The 19,134-nt window shown below is 45.8% G+C and overlaps 1 protein-coding gene across 6 annotated transcripts in view; it reads right to left on the bottom strand.

The window, feature by feature from the left end:
* CACNA1E (calcium voltage-gated channel subunit alpha1 E) overlaps positions 1-19,134 on the bottom strand; it is a 584,956-nt gene that overhangs the window by 98,862 nt on the left and 466,960 nt on the right. For all 6 annotated transcript variants that reach the window (XM_077332237.1, XM_077332232.1, XM_077332235.1 and 3 more), the window contains 2 exons: positions 16,209-16,268; positions 3,344-3,450 (listed from right to left, as the gene is read on the bottom strand). In XM_077332237.1, the coding sequence (XP_077188352.1) occupies positions 3,344-3,450; positions 16,209-16,268 (167 nt within the window). The remainder of the gene's footprint in view (positions 1-3,343; positions 3,451-16,208; positions 16,269-19,134) is intronic.

Raw genomic sequence — 19,134 nt, 5'->3', positions numbered from 1 at the left:
CAAAGGCCGATCGATAGTCGGATGGAAAGAAAACAGAAAAGATCAGGAAACTGGGCCGTCAGCAGACAGCAAAGGAAGGCGGAGAGATTTGCATTTGAGAAGAGCCGACAATCCCGTCTTGCCGCCTCGGTGTCCTCATGCTCCATTCATGCATCCACGCCGGGGTTTTCCGACTTGGGTTCCATTTATCAAGAGCCACTTAATATACCCCTTTCTTTTTTTAAAAGAAAGAATTCAATGTACATCTAGATGTGCGAACAGGACAAAATATGTTTACACGCCTGCTTATCACACAGCGGTCCTCGGAAGAGCGAGCTGTCATCGGTTGCAATTTACATTTAACAGCAAGCCCAAGTTTGTCTTACGACTAATGCGTCAAGTTGGCCATCTGAGCGGGCTTCTAGGAAAGGGATTTTTTAAGGCAAGCAGACAGAGTTTTGGAGGATGGAAACCGTGCTGCTTCGGACCACCGTTAGTCCACGGAAGGTCCAGAACCAAGGCAGGGTTGCATAGAGCACAGAGAGAGGCCGGCTCCATTTTGCACATGTATTTGTCAGGGAAGAACCTGAGGACTTTTTTGTGCCCCAGAGATGCACACCACGTCTTTCCTGTTTGGGACGACACCAGGCAGGGAGAAATAACTCTATTCCCTCTCCACTTTTTAGCATGCTGAATCAGCGCCATGCAACCACTGTTGGCTCCCTTGTAAAAATCATGTTATGTGGCTGAGTGTAATTTTCGCCACGGAGTCAATAGCAGCTCCCAGTCCCGCCTGCTGTGTTTGGAAACAGGAAACAGCTGTTCTGCATCTGGGAGGTTAAAAAAAGTCCCCATTGCAAGTGCGATAGAAAGTTCCTCATGTTGCTCCCCAGTGAATACGAGGGCTTTGAAATGTGGAGCTGGACCCATACATTTGGAAACCCCCCCCATGGGAAAAGAAAGGAGCTTGCAGGGCAATTTGCAGAAGAAGCAAGGGAGGAAAACATTAGGTGTGTGTGTATGTGTGTGTGTGTTCCAAATTGCCACCTCCAAAACTGATTTTTCTGAATTTCCCCCCAATGGCCTTTAGGCATTTATTACATGTATATTTGCAAGTTACCATTCATTAAAACATTTAATAGACCTGAACTGCTTTAACTCCCGTGGCTGTTTTTATGCAAGGTCCCAAACGCTCCGTGTTTCTTTGTGATGTACTAGAGACTAGTGTCTTATTTACGTGGTGATTAGGGCTCTCCTAAGTAGAGAATCACCTTTCTCAATAGGTCTAAACTCTGCCTGGGATTGCACTGGAATAGACCCCAAATCCTAAATGCGTTAGCTTTGAATTAATCTTGCTTATTTAGAGAATTTATATTCCATCTTATCTACTCTCCCCACCCCACCCCCCAGGGTCCCAAAGAAGCACTCAAGGGGCTGAAAGCCATCCCAGGAAAACACAACAATCACAAAAATAACACAACACAACGTTCATTGAAACAGAGGCACATCAACAAATCGACAACAACAAAAAAAGAGGTCAAAAGAATTCAGATATAACAAGACACAATACTAAAGCAGGAAAAAAACAACACATTTAAAAATATAAGATAATTTCATATTTTTAAAGTTTAATACCATTTCCCAAAGGGCATCCTAGAAGGGAGAGCTTGCTTGTGTTGTGGGGCTGATGAATTAGGCCAAGTGGTACAAGATCATGGCAGGAGATGAGCACATGAGAAAGCACTTGAGGAGGAAAGTCAGTGCATGTGGCGCTTAGACTGTGAGTCCAGGGACTTGCTTAGGAGCAAACTGACCCTTTTGCCTGCCCCCAAAATATCCTGGTGGACTGCTGCTCCGTGGGGGCCACTCTCAGCAGGAGCAAACCAAGCCGAATCCCAGCAGAGCTAGAAGTCTTGCAGGACCACTTGGTGCTGGGGAGGCCATAGCCATGTGGTACAGCCAGTGCTGCTTAGACTTCTTGGCTCATATTACTCCTGGGGTGCTTTAATGTCCAAGTCAGTCCCAGGATATTTTTTTATTGCTTGATACATTCTAAGGGGGCAAAATAAGGCTGTGGGGGGGGGGGGGAAGACCCTCAAAAACTGGGCACAGTCTTTCCTAGGCATGCCATGCTCCAGGTGGGGCCTGGGAATCCCTTGGAATTACAGCTCATTTCCAGACAACAGAGATCAGTTCCCCTGAAGGAAACGGCTGCTTTGGAAGGTGGGCTATATGGCATTATACCATGGGGTATAATGTAGGTCCCTGTCCTACTCAGGCTCCACCCTCAAATCTTCGGGGATTTCGCAACTTAGATCTGGCATTTCTACTAGCCCCACCCCTTGACAGGGGTCAGAGGATACCGGGCAACTTTAGTCTTTCCAGATTCATAATCCTGAAGTCTCTAGTCTTGTGTCATGTTCCTCTTGCCTCCAATCCCTCCCCCCCCCAGCCTCGATCCCTTCATTTTAAAGCCTTAGAACAGCCTCCATCCCCCCCCCCCCCCAGAATAAATGTCAAGGAAACAATGGAAGAAAAAGGTGAAAGTGCAAGAAAAGTAGAGAGATCTGAGATCAGCTATGACCAGCAAGGTTTTGAAGCTCGCTGAGAGAGTTGGGCTTGGCCTTGATCCAGGTCAGGGCCCTGTGGGAAGTAGGGGTTCAAACCTGCCACCACAAAGGGTTTGCTTTAGCAAAATTATTCTCTCCATCCTCTGGAATGGGAAGGGGCGGGGAGATGGGCATCCAGCTTCTGATGGTCTCCCCCCACCTTTCAAGGATAATATCAGTAGAGGAAACGTCACTTTCAAGAAGAAAAAGAAGCCGTCCTTTTTTGAACTCCACTTTTTATTACTCAAAGGAGCCTCAAAATGGCTTACAGTCACCTTCCCTTCCTCTCCCCACCACAAACATCCAGTAAGGGAGGTGAGGCAGGGAGAGCTCTGAGAGGACTGGGACTAGCCCAAGGTCACCCAGCAGGCCTCAGGAGTCTTAAAGCAGCTAATAATAGTCATCCTTTCCTCTCCCCACAACAGACACCCTGCAAGGGAGGTGAAGCTGGGAGAGCTTTTAGAGAACTGGGATTGACCCAAGATCACCTAGCTGCATGCATATGAAGGAGCGAGGAATTGAACCCAGATCCTCACATTAGAAGCTGCTGCTCTTTACCATGACACCAAGCTAGCTCTTAAAAGAGGCAAAATCTTGCAGGGTTGATGAATTAACCTCCTCCTGTGTTCCCTGTGCAGTCCGGACAAAAATTTGTGCTGAGCACACCTTCAATCAATAATACATTATTGAGAGGATCCATTGAAAAGAGCAGGATCCAAATAATATAGGAAGGGTTCTAAAGTGTAAACACTTACGCCAAAGCAAAGGCCATCAAAGCTCCAACCACCACGATGAAATCCAGGATGTTCCAGAGGTCCCGGAAGTACGACCCGTCTTGGAGTATTAATCCTTGGTCTATCATCTGGGGAGAAGATGGAGATAAGTCATGGGATCCCGGACAATGGAAGAGACTTAACATCCAATGGCCGAAGCCCATGTTCCTGCGTATGGGTCCTCCATGGTTTAGTCCATCATGAGAAAGAATAACGTGCAAGATGACAAAAAGAACCAAATGATTATTTTCCTCTGCGGATGACCATTTCTGGTCCCTCTCTGGTACATCTGGTATAATCAGGGAGAAGACTGTTCAATAGCTTATTATTATTATTATTATTATTATTATTATTATTATTATTATTATTATTATTATTATTACTATTACTATTACTATTACTATTACTATTACTATTACTAATTAAATTTCTATACCGCCCTCCCATCATTGCCCAGGATGGTTTATGTAAGATTAAAATTAACAATAATTAAAACCAATGTAACAGGAACAACATTTACAATGTAAAAACATACTAAAATTACAATTAGCCTTTAAATTTTAGCTTCCCCCAGATTATTCACTGTCCTGTAAATCTCGCAACTAGATGTCTCTCTATGGAGGTGTCTTTGTAGGCGAGGGACATGAGTCATTGGCTTCAACCAGGGGCTTCAACCTGTGGTCCTCCAGATGTCCAAATGCTGTCAGGGGCTCATGGGAATTGTAGTCCATGGACATCTGGAGGACCACAGGTTGACTACCCCTGGCCCCAACCCAAAGCATGGTGGAAGAGCTCCATCTTGCCAACTCCGACTGGTCCTGGATCTTCTCTGGGAGCTCATTCCACTCATTCCTGATTGAGGCCAGATGTACTTCCCTGGGGCCGGGGACTTGTCAAGGGGCAATGGGATTCCTTGCCCTCAGAAGAGGCATGCTTCACACAGGAATAAGTAGAATCAACCCAGAAGCTGCTGATGGGACAACCAACTTGGTCCAATCAATCAGATTATACTTAACAAAGTGATTTCCCAAAGGGACTTGGCACAGTCTTTGTTCTTGTGGTGTTGAAGAAGAAGAAGAAGTGGTTCTTATATGCCGCCTTTCTCTACCCGAAGGAGTCTCAAAGCGGCTTCCCTTTCCTCTCCCCACAACAAGCACCCTATGAGGTAGGTGAAGCTGTTACACCAGTGGTCTTCAACCCATGGGTCGGGACTGCTGAGTCACAAGCCTATACAGAGATTCACCATTTTTGGTTGCATTTTGTGATGCTAAGATGCTTGTGCACAGAAGAAAAGCTTTTTTTTTGGCACCCTGCTTTTTACTACCCAGTTCTCAAAGCAGCTTGCAATTGCCTTCCCTGTAACAGATACCCCGTGAGGCTCGGTGAGGCTGAGAGAGCTCTGAGAGGACTGTTGACTGGCCCAAGATCACCACAGCCGGTTGCATGTGGAGGAGGATGGGGGGGAATCAAACCCAGTTCCCCAGGTTAGAGTCTGCCGCTCTTAACCACTACACCATGCTGGCTCTTAACTTCCCAAAGAAACATGCTTGCTAAGAAGAGGTGCAGAGAGAGGGGTGCTTGGTGTAGCCTCATCTCTTCAAATCTTGGAAGCGAAGCGGGGTTGGTATTTGAATGGGAGATCACCAAGGAAGCCTCCACAGAGGAAGGCAATGGCCAACCACCTCTGCTTCTCACTTGCCTTGAAAGTGTCAGATCCCCAAGGTTTCTATCATGAATTATTGCTGTACCATGAACCAGTGTGTGACCATTTTGAAATATGTTCCCTGCTTCTGGCTCTCTCTATCGCTCTTAGACGTAGGCACTGCTCTCCAAGGTCAGTGTAGCAGCTTGCTATCTTGTCTGGCTAGACTCCCAGTTCTTGCATCTGCATCTCAGTGTATTGTGTCTGAATGGAATGTGAAACTCATCGGGTGGCGGGAAACTGGAGGGATAAGAACTGGGGTTTGACTTGTCTATGTGAGTCCTGGAAGTTCTACCATCTTTCATACAGTGGTGTGTTCTTTCAAATATGCAATCCTGACAGAAAGCCTCTTGCTGGGATCAACACACACCAGTTGCAAGTGCAATTTGACAGCATATAAGTACTTAAGAGGAGAAGCAGGCCAGTGAAGGGTGGAGAGGATTTCATTTGGAGGAGGGCAGGATGCTGTTCCCGTTGGCTGCAGAGGAGAGGACACACAGTAATGGGTTTAAACTACAAGTACAACGATATAGGCTAGATATCAGGAAAAAAATTGTTAACAGTCAGAGTAGTTCAGCAGTGGAATAGGCTGCCTAAGGAGGTGGTGAGCTCCCCCTCACTGGCAGTCTTCAAGCAAAGGTTGGATACACACTTTTATTGGATGCTTTAGGATGCTTTGGGCTGATCCTGCGTTGAGCAGGGGGTTGGACTAGATGGCCTGTATGGCCCCTTCCAACTCTGTGATTCTATGATTCTATTTTGCTGCTCATGATTACTCATAACAGGGGGATACATAGCATGGCAGAATTGTCACACCTATGCTCATCATTTCAAAGAAATGAGAAATGAGAGTTGCATAATCCAGCGGTGAAAGCCAAAAAAAAAAAAAGCATTCTCTGCAGAAAAAAAGTTTAGCAAAAGGCATTGCAAGTACATGCGGAGGGAATAAGGCTGTCAGTGTTCACCACTTTTTGGTTTCTTTTTTGAAAAGCTTGTTGACAACTCTCACTCTTGATCAGCTGAACTGGAGTGTGCCGTGCTTCAGAACGAATTAAAAACAAACACCATTTAAGAATCACAATTTAACGCGGTCATGGGGGAAGGATCTAGCTCTGTGCCATCCATCGATAATGAGTCACAGGCATTTAAAAAAAGAAATCAATGTTTTCTTCATTACTAAACGTGTGAAATGTTCTCAGTTCCTCCACCAGTGAAGGTTTTCCACCACCCCTGAGCTCTTGGGAGGAAGAATGGGATAAAAATGCAAAAAAACATCCCGGTTCTTCAGATAAAGTTTCTAGCAAAGACAACACTTTGTTCTAATGGAAATGCTTTCAGAGGAGCACGTGCCTATCGAAAAACATGGCTTGCAAACTAGGGTAGGGAGGAAACTGTACTGGCTGCTTTTGGAAAGCAAGCCAGGAGCCTGAAGGTTGAGCAGCAAATATATATTAAGATTAAAATATAATTATAAATAAAACACGGATCATATCTCATTAGATAATTGGCGAAAGAAAATGAGGCAGTTTATGATGTTGGAAAAGTTAACAAATAACACTAAAGTAATTCAAGGGGAGAAAAAGATTGAGGATTTCAATATAATTTGGCTTGATTTGGCAAATTACTTAAGGAAATTTTCAGACTATAAGGGATATGAACTAGTGTTGCAATGTGTGACTTGGAATTATGATGAACAGTTGAAATGTAATAGATGAAATGGACATTGTCTACAGTAGCGATCCCCAACCTGTGGACTGTGGACCACATGTGGTCCTTCGACCAATTGGAGGTGGGCCCCAAAGGACGCCTTCTCCTACCCCTCGGCCCTTTACTACATTCCCCCCAGCCCTTTACAACACACTTCATTGTTGTGGCGTGTCTGTATCTGATTTTGAAGGGATGTTTAAACATTACCATAGCGATCAGAGAGCGTTAAGGCAGTGGTTGAGAGTAGAGGAGTAAACTACCCCCCCTCCCCCACCGGGCCTCAGTAAAAGGTGTGAGTGGTCCCCAGTGATAAAAAGGTTGGGGACCACTGGTCTACAGGATTCAAAAGGTTTATGAAGCTACAGAGTTGTGTTGGGGTGAATTTTGTTTTTGGTAGGGCGTTTCTGTTGATTGTCTGTTATTTATTAATTATAATAAAAATAATAATTTAAAAAATTAAATGCAAAATGTAAATATTTATCATTTAGTGCACATTAAGCCATGTGACAGATCAGAAGGTTAAAAAAAATCAACACCTCCAGATCAATCTCTGATGCTCGCCCATTTACTCAATATTTACAATGACTGTGCCATGGCTGTGCAAACTCCACTTAAAACTTGCTCCACTTTGACATCACAAGCGATGTGTAATAACAAACCATTGGCACAAAAGCTGTCTGAAGCTGGAGTGCTTTTAGGAGGACCTAAAATCCCTCCGCCCCAACTGCTACTTCAAGAACCTCCCACCTCAACGGCTGCATTTTTGATGATTCCGATGGCATTCTGGACCGAATTCTGGAGCTCTTCAGCCAGGTTTATGGTTGAGGCCGGCGCACCAGGGAGAGCTGGACCCCCCTGGGTCAATCTGTGGTGGGTTTTTGGTTACCACCCCTTCCCTTCCCCTTGGCAGAGAGTGGGTGAATGGGTATTTTAGTCCGCCGTGAGATATTTGGGATATGTTCCATGTAAGTTATATAATGTTCAATGTAAACCGCCCAGAGCTGCAAAGAAATGGGCGGTATAGAAATATAAACAAACAAACAAACAAACAAACAAATAATGTATTGTTTTATCGGGGGGGTTATTTGGGTTTTTATTGTTGTAACCCTCCACAAGCCTTTATAGGGAGTGGCAGGCTAAAAGTCTTAATAATAATAATAATAATAATAATAATAATAATAATAATAAATCTCTAATCAGAACGGACTGTCCCAGATTCAGGCTGCTAGCACTTTCAATATTATTTCGTGGAATGTTGCAGGTTGGACTAACAAATGTAGCGACGTAGACTTTATTTAATTATCTCTCTGATTTTCACTGCCTTCTACTTCAAGAAACCTGGTTGGCTGATGCTCCCACCTTCAAAGATTTCATTGTTTATCATTCTCCTGCAACCAGAGTTCATCGCAAAGGTCGTTGTAGAGCTGGGTTAACATGTCTTGTTAAAGCCGACTCAGGACTCAATAGTTTGTTTTTAGGATCTTGCCCCCCCCCCATTGCCATAGCCATTCTGCTATTGCTCTCTGCCATCTACGCAGGCCTGCCCTTAGCCTTGAAACTACAGCTGGTCCAAAACGCAGCGGCCAGGATCCTCACAGCAACACCGTGGAGGTCCCACATCCGGCCCATTCTCCACCAACTGCAGTGGTTGCCAGTTGAATTCTGGATCAGACTAAAGGTTCTGGTAATTACCTTCAAGGCCATTCGCGGTCAGGGCCCAGTGTACCTGAGGGACTGCCTCCCTGCCTACGCCTCTAAAAGAGCTCTGTGCTCCACCGCCACCAACCGGCTAATGGTTCCTGGCCCTAAAGAAGTCCGCCTGGTCTCGACCAGGGCCAGAGCATTCTCTGTCCTGGCCCCCACCTGGTGGAACGAGCTCCCGGAGGAGATCAGGGCCCTGACGGAGCTTAAACAGTTCCGCAGGGCCTGCAAAAAGGAGCTCCTCCACCAGGCATTTGGTTGAGACCAGGCACAACCAACAGCGAATGAAGGGCCCCTGCTCCCCCCCCGCTCCTCCCCCTCCCCCCCTCTCCCCCCTTCCTCCCAGAACTCCACCAGAGCGCTCTGGACCTGTTGTGGTACTGCACCGTTCCATCGTTATATTATTTTATTATATTGTTATACTGTTACATTATTCTGTTATATGGTTACAACCACTGTTATTAATTACTGTATGTTTTAACGAAGACTGTTTCATGTATCGTTGACTAGTTTTAATGTAAACCGCCCTGAGCCTTCGGGGAGGGCGGTATATAAATCTAAATAAATAAATAAATAAATAGATAAATAAATAAATAAATCTGTCACATCATCCCAATCCCAACAGAGAGTGAATTGAATGATAACTGGTCCAAGTGCACATTCAGATGATTCAAAACAACATTAAAAGATGAGAATCACAGTCCGTGCTGTATTGCATGTACAGTGGCTGCACACAGTATGACCGTAGAGTAGGGCTGGCCAAACTGTGGTTCTCCAGACGTCCGTAGACTCCAATTCCCGTGAGCCCCTGCCAGGACCATGCTAGCAGAGACTCATGGAATTGTAGCACATGGATGTCTGGAGAGCTTTGCACTACATAATACTAGATTGCTTTACAGGACTAAATAGATCATTTGCGTAAAATGCTGATGTGCTCAATAAATATTTATCCTCTTCTATCTGTACTGCCATGGCTGGCCCCTTAGCAGGGAAAGTAATTTCCCGATGCTTGTTTTCTCACTGAAATACCACTGAACCTGAGGTTTTCCTTTGCTGCAGCACAGAAGGAAGGGACTGGAGTAAAAACAGGGTGAATCCAAATCAAAACTGTGTTGGTGCAAGGAATTACGTGGAGGGGGCGGTCACTAGTTCGTACAGCTTAGACAAAACTAAATCATGGAGGGTAGACCTATCAGCAGCCATTAGCTGCTAAATACCTGACTGAAGCCTCCAAGTTGGTTTGCTTGTTGGTTCGTTTATTTATTTGTTTGAGTTATATGCCTCCCCTCCTGACAAGCTGGCTCAGGGCACATAACACCACATAGGGTTAAAACATTAACACCATTTCAACATGCAAATCAGTTAAAACCAATGAAACATTCCTTTAAAATTCCGTCGCCACACAGTATCAAAGCACTAGCCAATAATATTCCTCATTTGCAGGGGAGAGTCAGTCCCAGAAGGGGCCCGATTCAAGAAGTTACTGCTTATTAGTTAAAGGCCACAGCCAAATGCCTGGCAGAAAAGCTGCCTCTTGCAGGTCTTTTGAAATTGAGTTAACTCCTGAAGGGCCTGCAGCTCTTCTGGGAGCTCATTCCAGGACTGGAAAGTTCATACTGATTGCTGCTGGACGGTCAACAGTGGAGATGCTCATTCCAAACACATTGGATAATGCACTTTCAATGTATTTCAGAAGCAGATTTTCCTGTTCCGCATAGGAAAATCCAGCTGCAAACACACGTGGAAAGTGCACAATCAATCAATCAATGAATGAATGAATCAATCAATCAATCATGCACTCCCTTTCAGTTCAGGGTAGATTACATTGTAACTCTCATAAAGCAATACAGTACAACAAGCATCTTGATTCAAATACACACACATTTAACAGTGAAAGACTTGTAATGCAACGGTGTAATTTAACAATCAACTATCAACAATTCAGTTTCCCTGCCCTGTGGTTACGTTTTCTGTTGGTGCAGCTGATGGGAGCTTATGGTTAATGGTTGGTGGCTTGTTCACTTGTCTTTTTGCAGCCCCTGGAGAATTGTTTTAGCTTTGGCAGGGCCCTGATGTCCTCTTGGGGCTTGTTCCACCAGGTGGGGGCCAAGACCGAGAAATCCCTGGCTCTAGTCATTGACAGGGAAGCTTCCCAGGGGCCAGGGATCGCCAGTTTGTTGGTGTTGGTGGAGCATAATGCTCTTTGGGGTGCACAGGCAGAGAGGCGGTTTCTCAGATACTCAGGGCCCAGACGTATGGCCTTGAAGGTCATTACCAGAACCTTAAGCCTGATCTGGTAGTCAACTGGTAGCCAGTGCAGCTGTTGGAGTGGATCCAGATCAGGCATAAGGGTAGGCCTGCATAGAGTGAGTTGCAGAAATCCAGCCTAGAGGTGAGCATTGTCTGGATCACTGTGGCTAGGTGTTCTGGGGCCAGGTAGGGCGCGAGCAGCTTGGCTTGACATTGGTGGAAGAATGGCTGCTGAGCTACTTTTGCAATCTGTTCCTCCATGGAAAGGGAGGTGTCAAAGATCACGCCCAGTTGCACCCCATCCACGTTGGGTAGCCGCGCTTCCTCACTTGGCCCTTTCCTACCAAACCACAGGACTTCCATCTTTGCAGGATTAAGCTTCAGACGGCTTTGCTTGAGCCAGCTCGTCGCTGCTTCCAGGCATCTGGCTAATGAGTCTGGGGGTGAGTCAGGATGGCCATCCACCATGAGGAAAAGCTGGGTGTCATCAGCAGACTGATGGCATCCCAGTGCGAACCTCCTTATCAGCTGGTAAGAGGGCACATAATTAGAACTAAGGAGAGCACTCCTTGAGGCACCCCACAGTGGAGTTGCCAGCAACGTGATTGGTTCTCTCCTATTGCCACCCTGTTTGCGACCCTGGAGGAAAGAGATGAGATGTCCCTTGAATCCCGGTGATGGCAAGATGGTGAGCTAGTAGCACCTAATTTACTGTGTCAAATGCTGCCATGAGATCAAGTAGTATTAGCAGCACTGACCTGCCTTGTTCCAGATGATGGCGGAGGTCATCCATCAGGACAACCAGTGCTGTCTCAATCCCATGGTCAGGGTGGAAACCCAACTAAGCTGGGTCAAGGACCGAAGCTACTTCCAGGAATGCTGTCAGCTAGTCTATGGCAGCTCTTTCCACAAGCTTCCCCAGAGACACTACGTGCGAGACAGGTTGGTGGAGAGCCAGCTTGGTGTAGTGGTTAGGAATGCGGACTTCTAATCTGGCAAGCTGGGTTTAATTCCCCGCTCCTCCTCCACATGCAGCCAGATGGGGTGACCTTGGGCTTGCCACAGCACTGATAGAGATGTGCTGACCGAGCAGTGATATCAGGGCTCTCTCAGCCTCCCCTCCCTCACAGGGTGTCTGTTGTGGGGAGAGGAAGGGAAGGTGACTGTAAGTTGCTTTGAGTCTCCTTCGGGTAGAGAAAAGTGGCATATAAGAACCAACTCTTCTTCTTCAGTAATATCAGGGCTCTCTCAGCCTCACCCTCCTCACAGGGTGTCTGTTGTGGGGAGAGGAAAGGGAAGGCAAATGTAAGCTTCTTTGAGACTCCTTTGGGTAGAGAAAAGTGGCATATAAGAACCAACTCTTCTTTTTCTAGTTAACTGGCTCCCATGGATCCAGGGATGGTTTCTTCAACAGAGGCCAGACCACTGCCTCCTTAAGCCCCTCCGGAAATTCTCCGGTTGAAAGAGAGAGGTGGATTATCTCCTGGAGGAGAGGGGCCCCTATCCTTGCACCTGATCTTTTGATGAGCCACGAGGGGCAGGGGTCTAGGGGGCAAGTGTTAGCCCTCATCAAAGTCAGTATCCTGTCCACCTCCCTCAGCGAGAGACATCTGAAGCTGTCTAGTGTATCCTCTAAACATGGCCAAGGGGCCTCTAGTTCCCTCTCTGTTTCTAAAGCTGGTGGAAGGTCATGATGGAGTGTCGAGACTTTATCCTCAAAGTGGTTCCCAAATGATTCACAGCCGATGTCCAATTTGTCTCTGTTTTGGTACCCTTCTTCAAGGGTGGTGAGCTTGCAGATGAATAATTGTGCCGGGCGTGAGTTTGAGGATGCAATGGAAGTCGATTACCCAACTTTCGTGGAACTGTCTCTACCTGTTAGCATCCATGGGGTCTCTGATGCCAACAGAATGCTTGACTAACCGGACCTCTGTTCTTTCAGCATGGCTTTTTTTTAGTGGACACGGCATGGCCCCATCAGGCCACCCTTCATATCTGGCCATTGTCCCTGTGCCAGCCCGGTAGGTAAGCTTTAGCTTCTTCCAAGTTCATGAAATCAGAATGCCAGTCCCCCAAATACAGATCGGATGGCTAATTTTAGAAGCCCCGCTTTGTGGGAGTGACATTTGAGTGATGGCAGGGAGGCGTGCGGGATTCTGCTAAGAAAAGCGGGTCGTTGTGATCCAATTTGGCCCTCCTCCCCGAGAAACCATTTCACATTCTGTTCCCATGAAGGCCAATACTTGCCACCCACAAAGAGGAAGTCAGAAAACTTGTCACTGTAAACTGAGATGGCACCAACAACTCACCCACGGCTTCTCCCCACATCTCGCCTGGTTTTGGCAGGCTCGGTGATTTACTGAGGAGAGATCGTTTTCGGGATGAAATCCACACTGCCTTCCAAGGGAGCCCTTCAGGATTGTGCCTCGTCTCTCCCCACTCTCAACTCTATGTGTGGGACTTGGTGCATCCTGACCCGCTGAAGCGGAAGGGTGGGAGATTCAGGACAGGCTGAAGGAAGCACAGCTTCCCACAGTGCATCATTAAACTGGGGGGCTCACTGCCACAGGATGCGGTGCCAGATGCCAACCTGGATGGCCTTAAAAGGGGAATGGGCAAACATTCATGGAGGAAAGGGTGATCCGTGGTTACTAGTTATGGTAGATGTCAACTCCCGCTGGTACCGGACGCAGTCAGTGTGCCCCTTTAAATCAGGTGTAGGGAAGCACAGGCAGGAGGAAGTTATGGCAGTCAATCTGCTTGCAGGCTTTCTAGAGGCAGCTGGTCAGTGGCCTGATCCAGCATAGCTCTTCTAACCTGTTATGTTCTAATTGTTGGCATAGTCTAAATATGCAACGAGGAGTCAATCACCAGTCTACTTTAAGAATAAAAGAACATTCTGTCAGTTGAGGAGGCAAGCAGGGAGGAAATACGCTCCAAGGAGCAGGAAGTCTCCAGGTGAGCCAATCAGGAGGAGATATTTTGGAAAATATTTATTTATATTGGTGAGCCAATCAGGAGGAGATAATTGGGAAAACATTTATTTATATTGGTGAGCCAATCAGGAGGAGTCAGTTGGGAAAATATTTATTTACATTGGTGAGCCAATCAGGGGGAGATAATTGGGAAAATGTTTCCAAATATTTATTTATTTATGAGATTTTTAACCCGTACAAATTCCTCAAAAACTCCTAAGCAGGTAAGATAACCGTTCTGTCATAAAGCTCCCCATGAAACTGGGGCCAAGTCACCCCAAATTAAAAGTATAATCCCCAATGTTCAGATGGAAGGAGTAAGGTGCAGGCAGTGGGGAAGTTCCTGAGCTAACTGTGCAAAATACACATTTCCTCCAATGTCCCATGCAGGACACTCTTCGTAATCTGCTCATGCCCACTGGAGATCTTGCATATTCTAACACTACTGACAAGTAATCAGGGAAGACACTATGGCTTGGATCCTACAGAAGACATCTGTAAGGGTGCCGTCCTTGCCAGCTTCCCCTCTAACTCTGAGACCTTCAAAACACTTGATATTCTGTGGTCCAGGACAACTTCAATAAGGAGGGGGAACCAGGCCCAACAGTGTCCTCCTTCCTCTTCCAACAGCAGAAATACCACTGGTGCATGAGCAGTCCCACCCTGCATTCCATTCTCCATGAAGCCACGCATGGTTTCCCTAAATAGAGTCCCGCAACCTCCCACAACAGTGTTTTCATGGTCTGGTGGGGGGGGGGGCGGGTTAGGGGGGAGCATGGGAAGGAATCACATCTGCCCACATTCTTATGGGTGCACTCCAGAGCATGCAAGTGGATCATATAGGCATGTATGCTTTCATGGAAAATAGGATCCTAGATGCTCATTTCAAGACTTGCCTCGGTATCTAACTGGAAATCGTCGATAGCAAGACAGGTGGAAGCCCAGTTCTCCAAAGATAGCATGGAGCAGTGAAGGTACAGAAAGGGACAAGGAATGGACGGGACCTGAATTCCAGGAAAGGTCTTACTAAGAATAACAGGCAGAGGCAGGGGAGGGAACGGAGACTCTGTGGAAATGCTCTGCTACATTGACTAAGGGCGAAACTACACAACGAACACTCTTCAGCCACCGGAAATGGGAGCCCAATTCTGTTTGGAACTGCAGCATGCCATTATGCCATTCTTCCAAGCCACAGTTCTGAACCTGGACCCAACTTGCCAAAAGCGTGTCAAGTAGTTTGTCCCAAAAAGTTTGTTGACAAGGAAGGAAAAGGTTATGGAGGGAAAGGACAGGGATGAGTCACAGTAGGAAAGAGTGACATAAGTCAAAACACCCCTGAAGTTCCAACCCAGTTCCTGGAAGATCCAAATCCGTTCACCTCTGCTGATTGCAAATGCTCCTTCCATTTACTGAAATTATGTTTCCCCGAAAGTCAAATGAGATGTGAAGGGAGGGCCCATATCTTTTTATATATATGTTCATATGTTCACTTCTAAAGAACGGATTAGGATGGGCGGTTTAAAAACAAACGCACACAGGAACAATAAAACCAGAGTCCAGTAGCACCTTTAAGACCAACAAAGATTTATTCAAGGCGTGAGCTTTTGAGTGCAAGCACTCTTCCTCAGACTACGAACTACCATCATGACAGTGGGAATATCAAGCAAAAATTAATTCTGTTAAATTAGTTAACCGTGTCACACATCCAAATACAGCCATATGATAATTCTTCACCAAAACAGCTCACACCCTGAATAAATCTTTGTTGGTCTTATTGTGCTACTTCAGACCAACACGGCTACCCATTTGAATCTACCCACAGGAACAGTGCAGTTGAAGTGAGCGAAACCTGTACAGCTTCCTCCCTCTTGACTTTGTTACCTTTGATCACTTTCAGAATTGTTCCCCCAGCCCATATTTGCTACAATAAGTCAGTGGGTTGGAAAGAAAGGTACAGGAAGAACTTGGAGCATAACATAGAAAGCAGGGAAAGGAAGGGGTGGGGTTTACTTCCCTTAATTCACCCAGTTTTTGTTAATATACAGAACTCAGTGCCACTGCTCTATTTTAGATATGACGGGGTACGCATATTCATAACAATACATGGGTCACCTCTTCAAAATTAGAATTGCTGAAAGGTTTTTAAAAACATTTTTACAAAACGTAAATCTCGTCTTTCTGCTCTCACAAGGGCAACCAAGGCAATTAAAATATACATCATAAAATCACTTTCAAAACCATTAAAAGCAACAAGAAGAAAAAGACAAATGATTAAAGCAATTAAAACCCAAGTTGAAAACATGCAAAATAAAAACTATTAAAACTAAATCATACGGGAGGGATCAAGTTTTGGAGGAAATAGATCCCTGGTGGACAATTCAGAAAGCATCTGCATTGGCCAGTAAGTGGCACCGTACAGGAAAATGGCATGGAAGAATGGCCGCATTTCGCTAAGCGTACAGTTTATAGAATTCCTTGACTGCTTAAGCACACGCTCTTCCTTATCTCTTACCTTAATAACCATCTCAAAGGTGAACACGCCGGTGAAAACGTAGTCAAAATACCTCAGGACCTGGAAAGATGAAAGAAAGGCTGAAGGGAATATTCCTGAGGACTAGATTTCACATTTGTAAGGAGCAGTTGTATTATGTGTGACCTCTGGTGCTCTCTCAGGATGCTTTCTGATCTAATCTGTTCACCAGTTCAGCGCAGAGCTATCTTCACTGCATTCTTTCAAGTGCCATTCAGCCATTTTGATCTCCAAATTCCCTCCTCATGAATGAAAACATTCCCATTTACTGTGCTGCCTTTTCATAAGAATTGGTTTTTATACCCAGATTTTCACTGCCCAAAGGAGTCTCAAAGGGGCTTGCGATCGCCTCCCCTTCCTCTCCCTACAACAGACACACTGTGAGGTAGGTGAGGTGGAGAGAGCTCTGACAGGATTGCTCGGTCAGAACAGCGTTATCAGGACTGTGACTAGCCTAAGGTCACTCCGCTGGCTGCATGTGGAAGAGCGGGGAATCAAACCTGGCTTGCCATATTAGAGACGACCACTCTTAACCACTATACCACGCTGGAGATTTATAAGGAGACTTCTACAAATTTAACAAAAAAATCAGTTGGCGCCTTTTAGTTTAGTCAGGCAAATTTTGGGGAATCCTAGGGAAGAATTCAGTCACAGATAAGCAATTTCATTTCAGATAGCTTCAAAAAGAAGGGGGAATATCAACATGAACTTAAACTTCCTCACAAAATCACTGGGTTTAAAAACGTGCTCCAATCATTCATGTCAGGAGAACAAATAAATGGGACACCGACCAGTTCATTAAGACCACCAGGATAAGCATGGTCTGTAGAAACATTAATTAATCCATTTAAAAATTTATTAGCCACCTTTCTTCGTACGGGGCTCAAGGTGGCTTACGATATTAATAAAATATTTTTAGAAGAAACAAATTTAAAATCACAATTCAGGATTGCTTCAATTAAAGACAATCCTAAATAAAATAGTCTTCAGTTGCCTCCTAAAGATCCAAAGTGAGGAAGCCCATTTTATCGGGATGCCAGCCTCCAGGTGGGACCTGGAGATCCCCCCATTTTTACAGCTCATCTCCAGACTGCAGAGATCAGTCCCCTGGAGGAAATGGATGCTTTGGAGGGTGGGCTTTGTGGCATTGTACCCAATGAGGTCCCTGTCCTCCCCAAGCTCCATTCCCAAATCTCCATGGGTTTCCCAATTTGGATCTCCCCACCCTGCCTCCACCCCCTGAAGGTATCTGGGTCGATCTGGCCGCCCTATTTCTGTATCCAATCCCAAATGTGTGGACTTTTTGACTAGTGCTCTGGGACTGACAGATAAAGCTCCCAGAAATACGAACAGCCCATAAACATTATGAAATGGTAGTAAGCCTTATTCTTGCATGGCAAGGATAAATGATCTAAACTACCATCTGTCAAGCATCACTTCATCAGGTCTTGGACGGCTGACAGTCTAGGCCCCATGGACTTCCCTGCTGCCAGAATTGCCAAGAGCTGCATCCGGGAACAGGAAAAGACTTCTGTCTGCAGGGTAAACAACTGGTGAGGACAGGGACCTCAGTGGGGCACAATGCCAAAGAGCCCCCCCATTCAGGGGAACTATCACCATAGATTCGAAATGAGCTATAATTCCACTGGAGGCTGGCATCCCTAGTGCCCCCTCCAGCCTCCTCCCTTCCCATTTGCTCTTCAACTTTGTTGCACCAGAGTATGCCACCTACACCCTAGCTTCCCCCCTGACACCATCCTGCAGCCATCCTGGCAGAACTTACATACACTGGCGCTAATTGGAGCTACTACCCAAATCGTAGCCCACGCATGCAGCATAGAACTCCTTTCAGCCGAGGCATGTTGTTTGAAAAAGCCTGGTTCCCCCTTCTATCAGGGAGCAGACGACCCGGAGGACTCTTTTTGAGAGGAAGCATCCTGGCGGTGATCCCAATTCTTACATAAACCTCCCTACTGCCAACAGTATCAATCCTCCCCCAAGCTAATTTGCCATTCACCACGGTTCACTAATTACTACCTTGGGGATCGGGAGGAAAGAATGCAGATAACACCAAGTTAGGGAGAGGAAACCAAGCTTTAACAGTCTCAGCAGTACATGTGCTATTTTCCAGTGTTTAAAATAAGGCAGCAGAGATTCGACAGTCTTGCAGGGCAGAAAGTACAAAGGAGAGGCATACTTCCCCCCCCCCCCCCCACATCTCTGTGTTTAATTTTCCCTACTTGGCTTCTTTGTACTATCCCTGCTCCTCTGTTCTGTTCCTTATGATAACTTTTTTTTAGTCAGTAATTTGTTCTTTGCTAAGTTTTCCTCTTCCCCTGACAGCGAATTCGTACGCCGAGTTACACCCTTCTAAATCCACTGAAGTCATCGGACTGACAAGGTTGTAACACTGTTTAGGATCGCTCTTCAAGTCTCAGGACTCAGAGCTGACAATGGATTTTTAATCTAGGGACCTGAAGGATGTCAGCTGGGATCCACACAATCCCTCATACAACCACACAAGGGGAGATCAACCCCTCTAAGGAAGAACTTTCCTGCATTGGTATGCCACTGAACCCAAATGGATGATGACCTTATAAACTTAGCTTGTTATTTCTGTAAGGCCCTTGTATCTGTCAAACATCTTCATTATGTTATGCACTAATCCATGGCCCACTCTCTGCTTATATGTGTGCTATAATTTTTGTTTCATTGTGTCTGATGAAGTGTGCTGTGCTACCCAAAGCTTACACCTTGAATAAAACTTCATTGGTCCTAAAGGTGCCACAGGACTCAACCTTTGTCCTGCCACTCCAGTAGAGTCCAGGATAAGTTTGAATCATGTCAGTGAGTCAAGCCAAGAAGGTTACCTTAAGGTGGATTCACAGGCAGTGATTATGACAATTAA

Source organism: Paroedura picta, chromosome 4 (genome assembly GCF_049243985.1).
Source record: "Paroedura picta isolate Pp20150507F chromosome 4, Ppicta_v3.0, whole genome shotgun sequence".
In the NCBI taxonomy this organism is placed as follows: Eukaryota; Metazoa; Chordata; class Lepidosauria; order Squamata; family Gekkonidae; genus Paroedura; species Paroedura picta.
The sequence above is the reverse complement of the archived record's forward strand: the minus strand, read 5'-3'. Positions and strand labels throughout refer to the sequence as shown.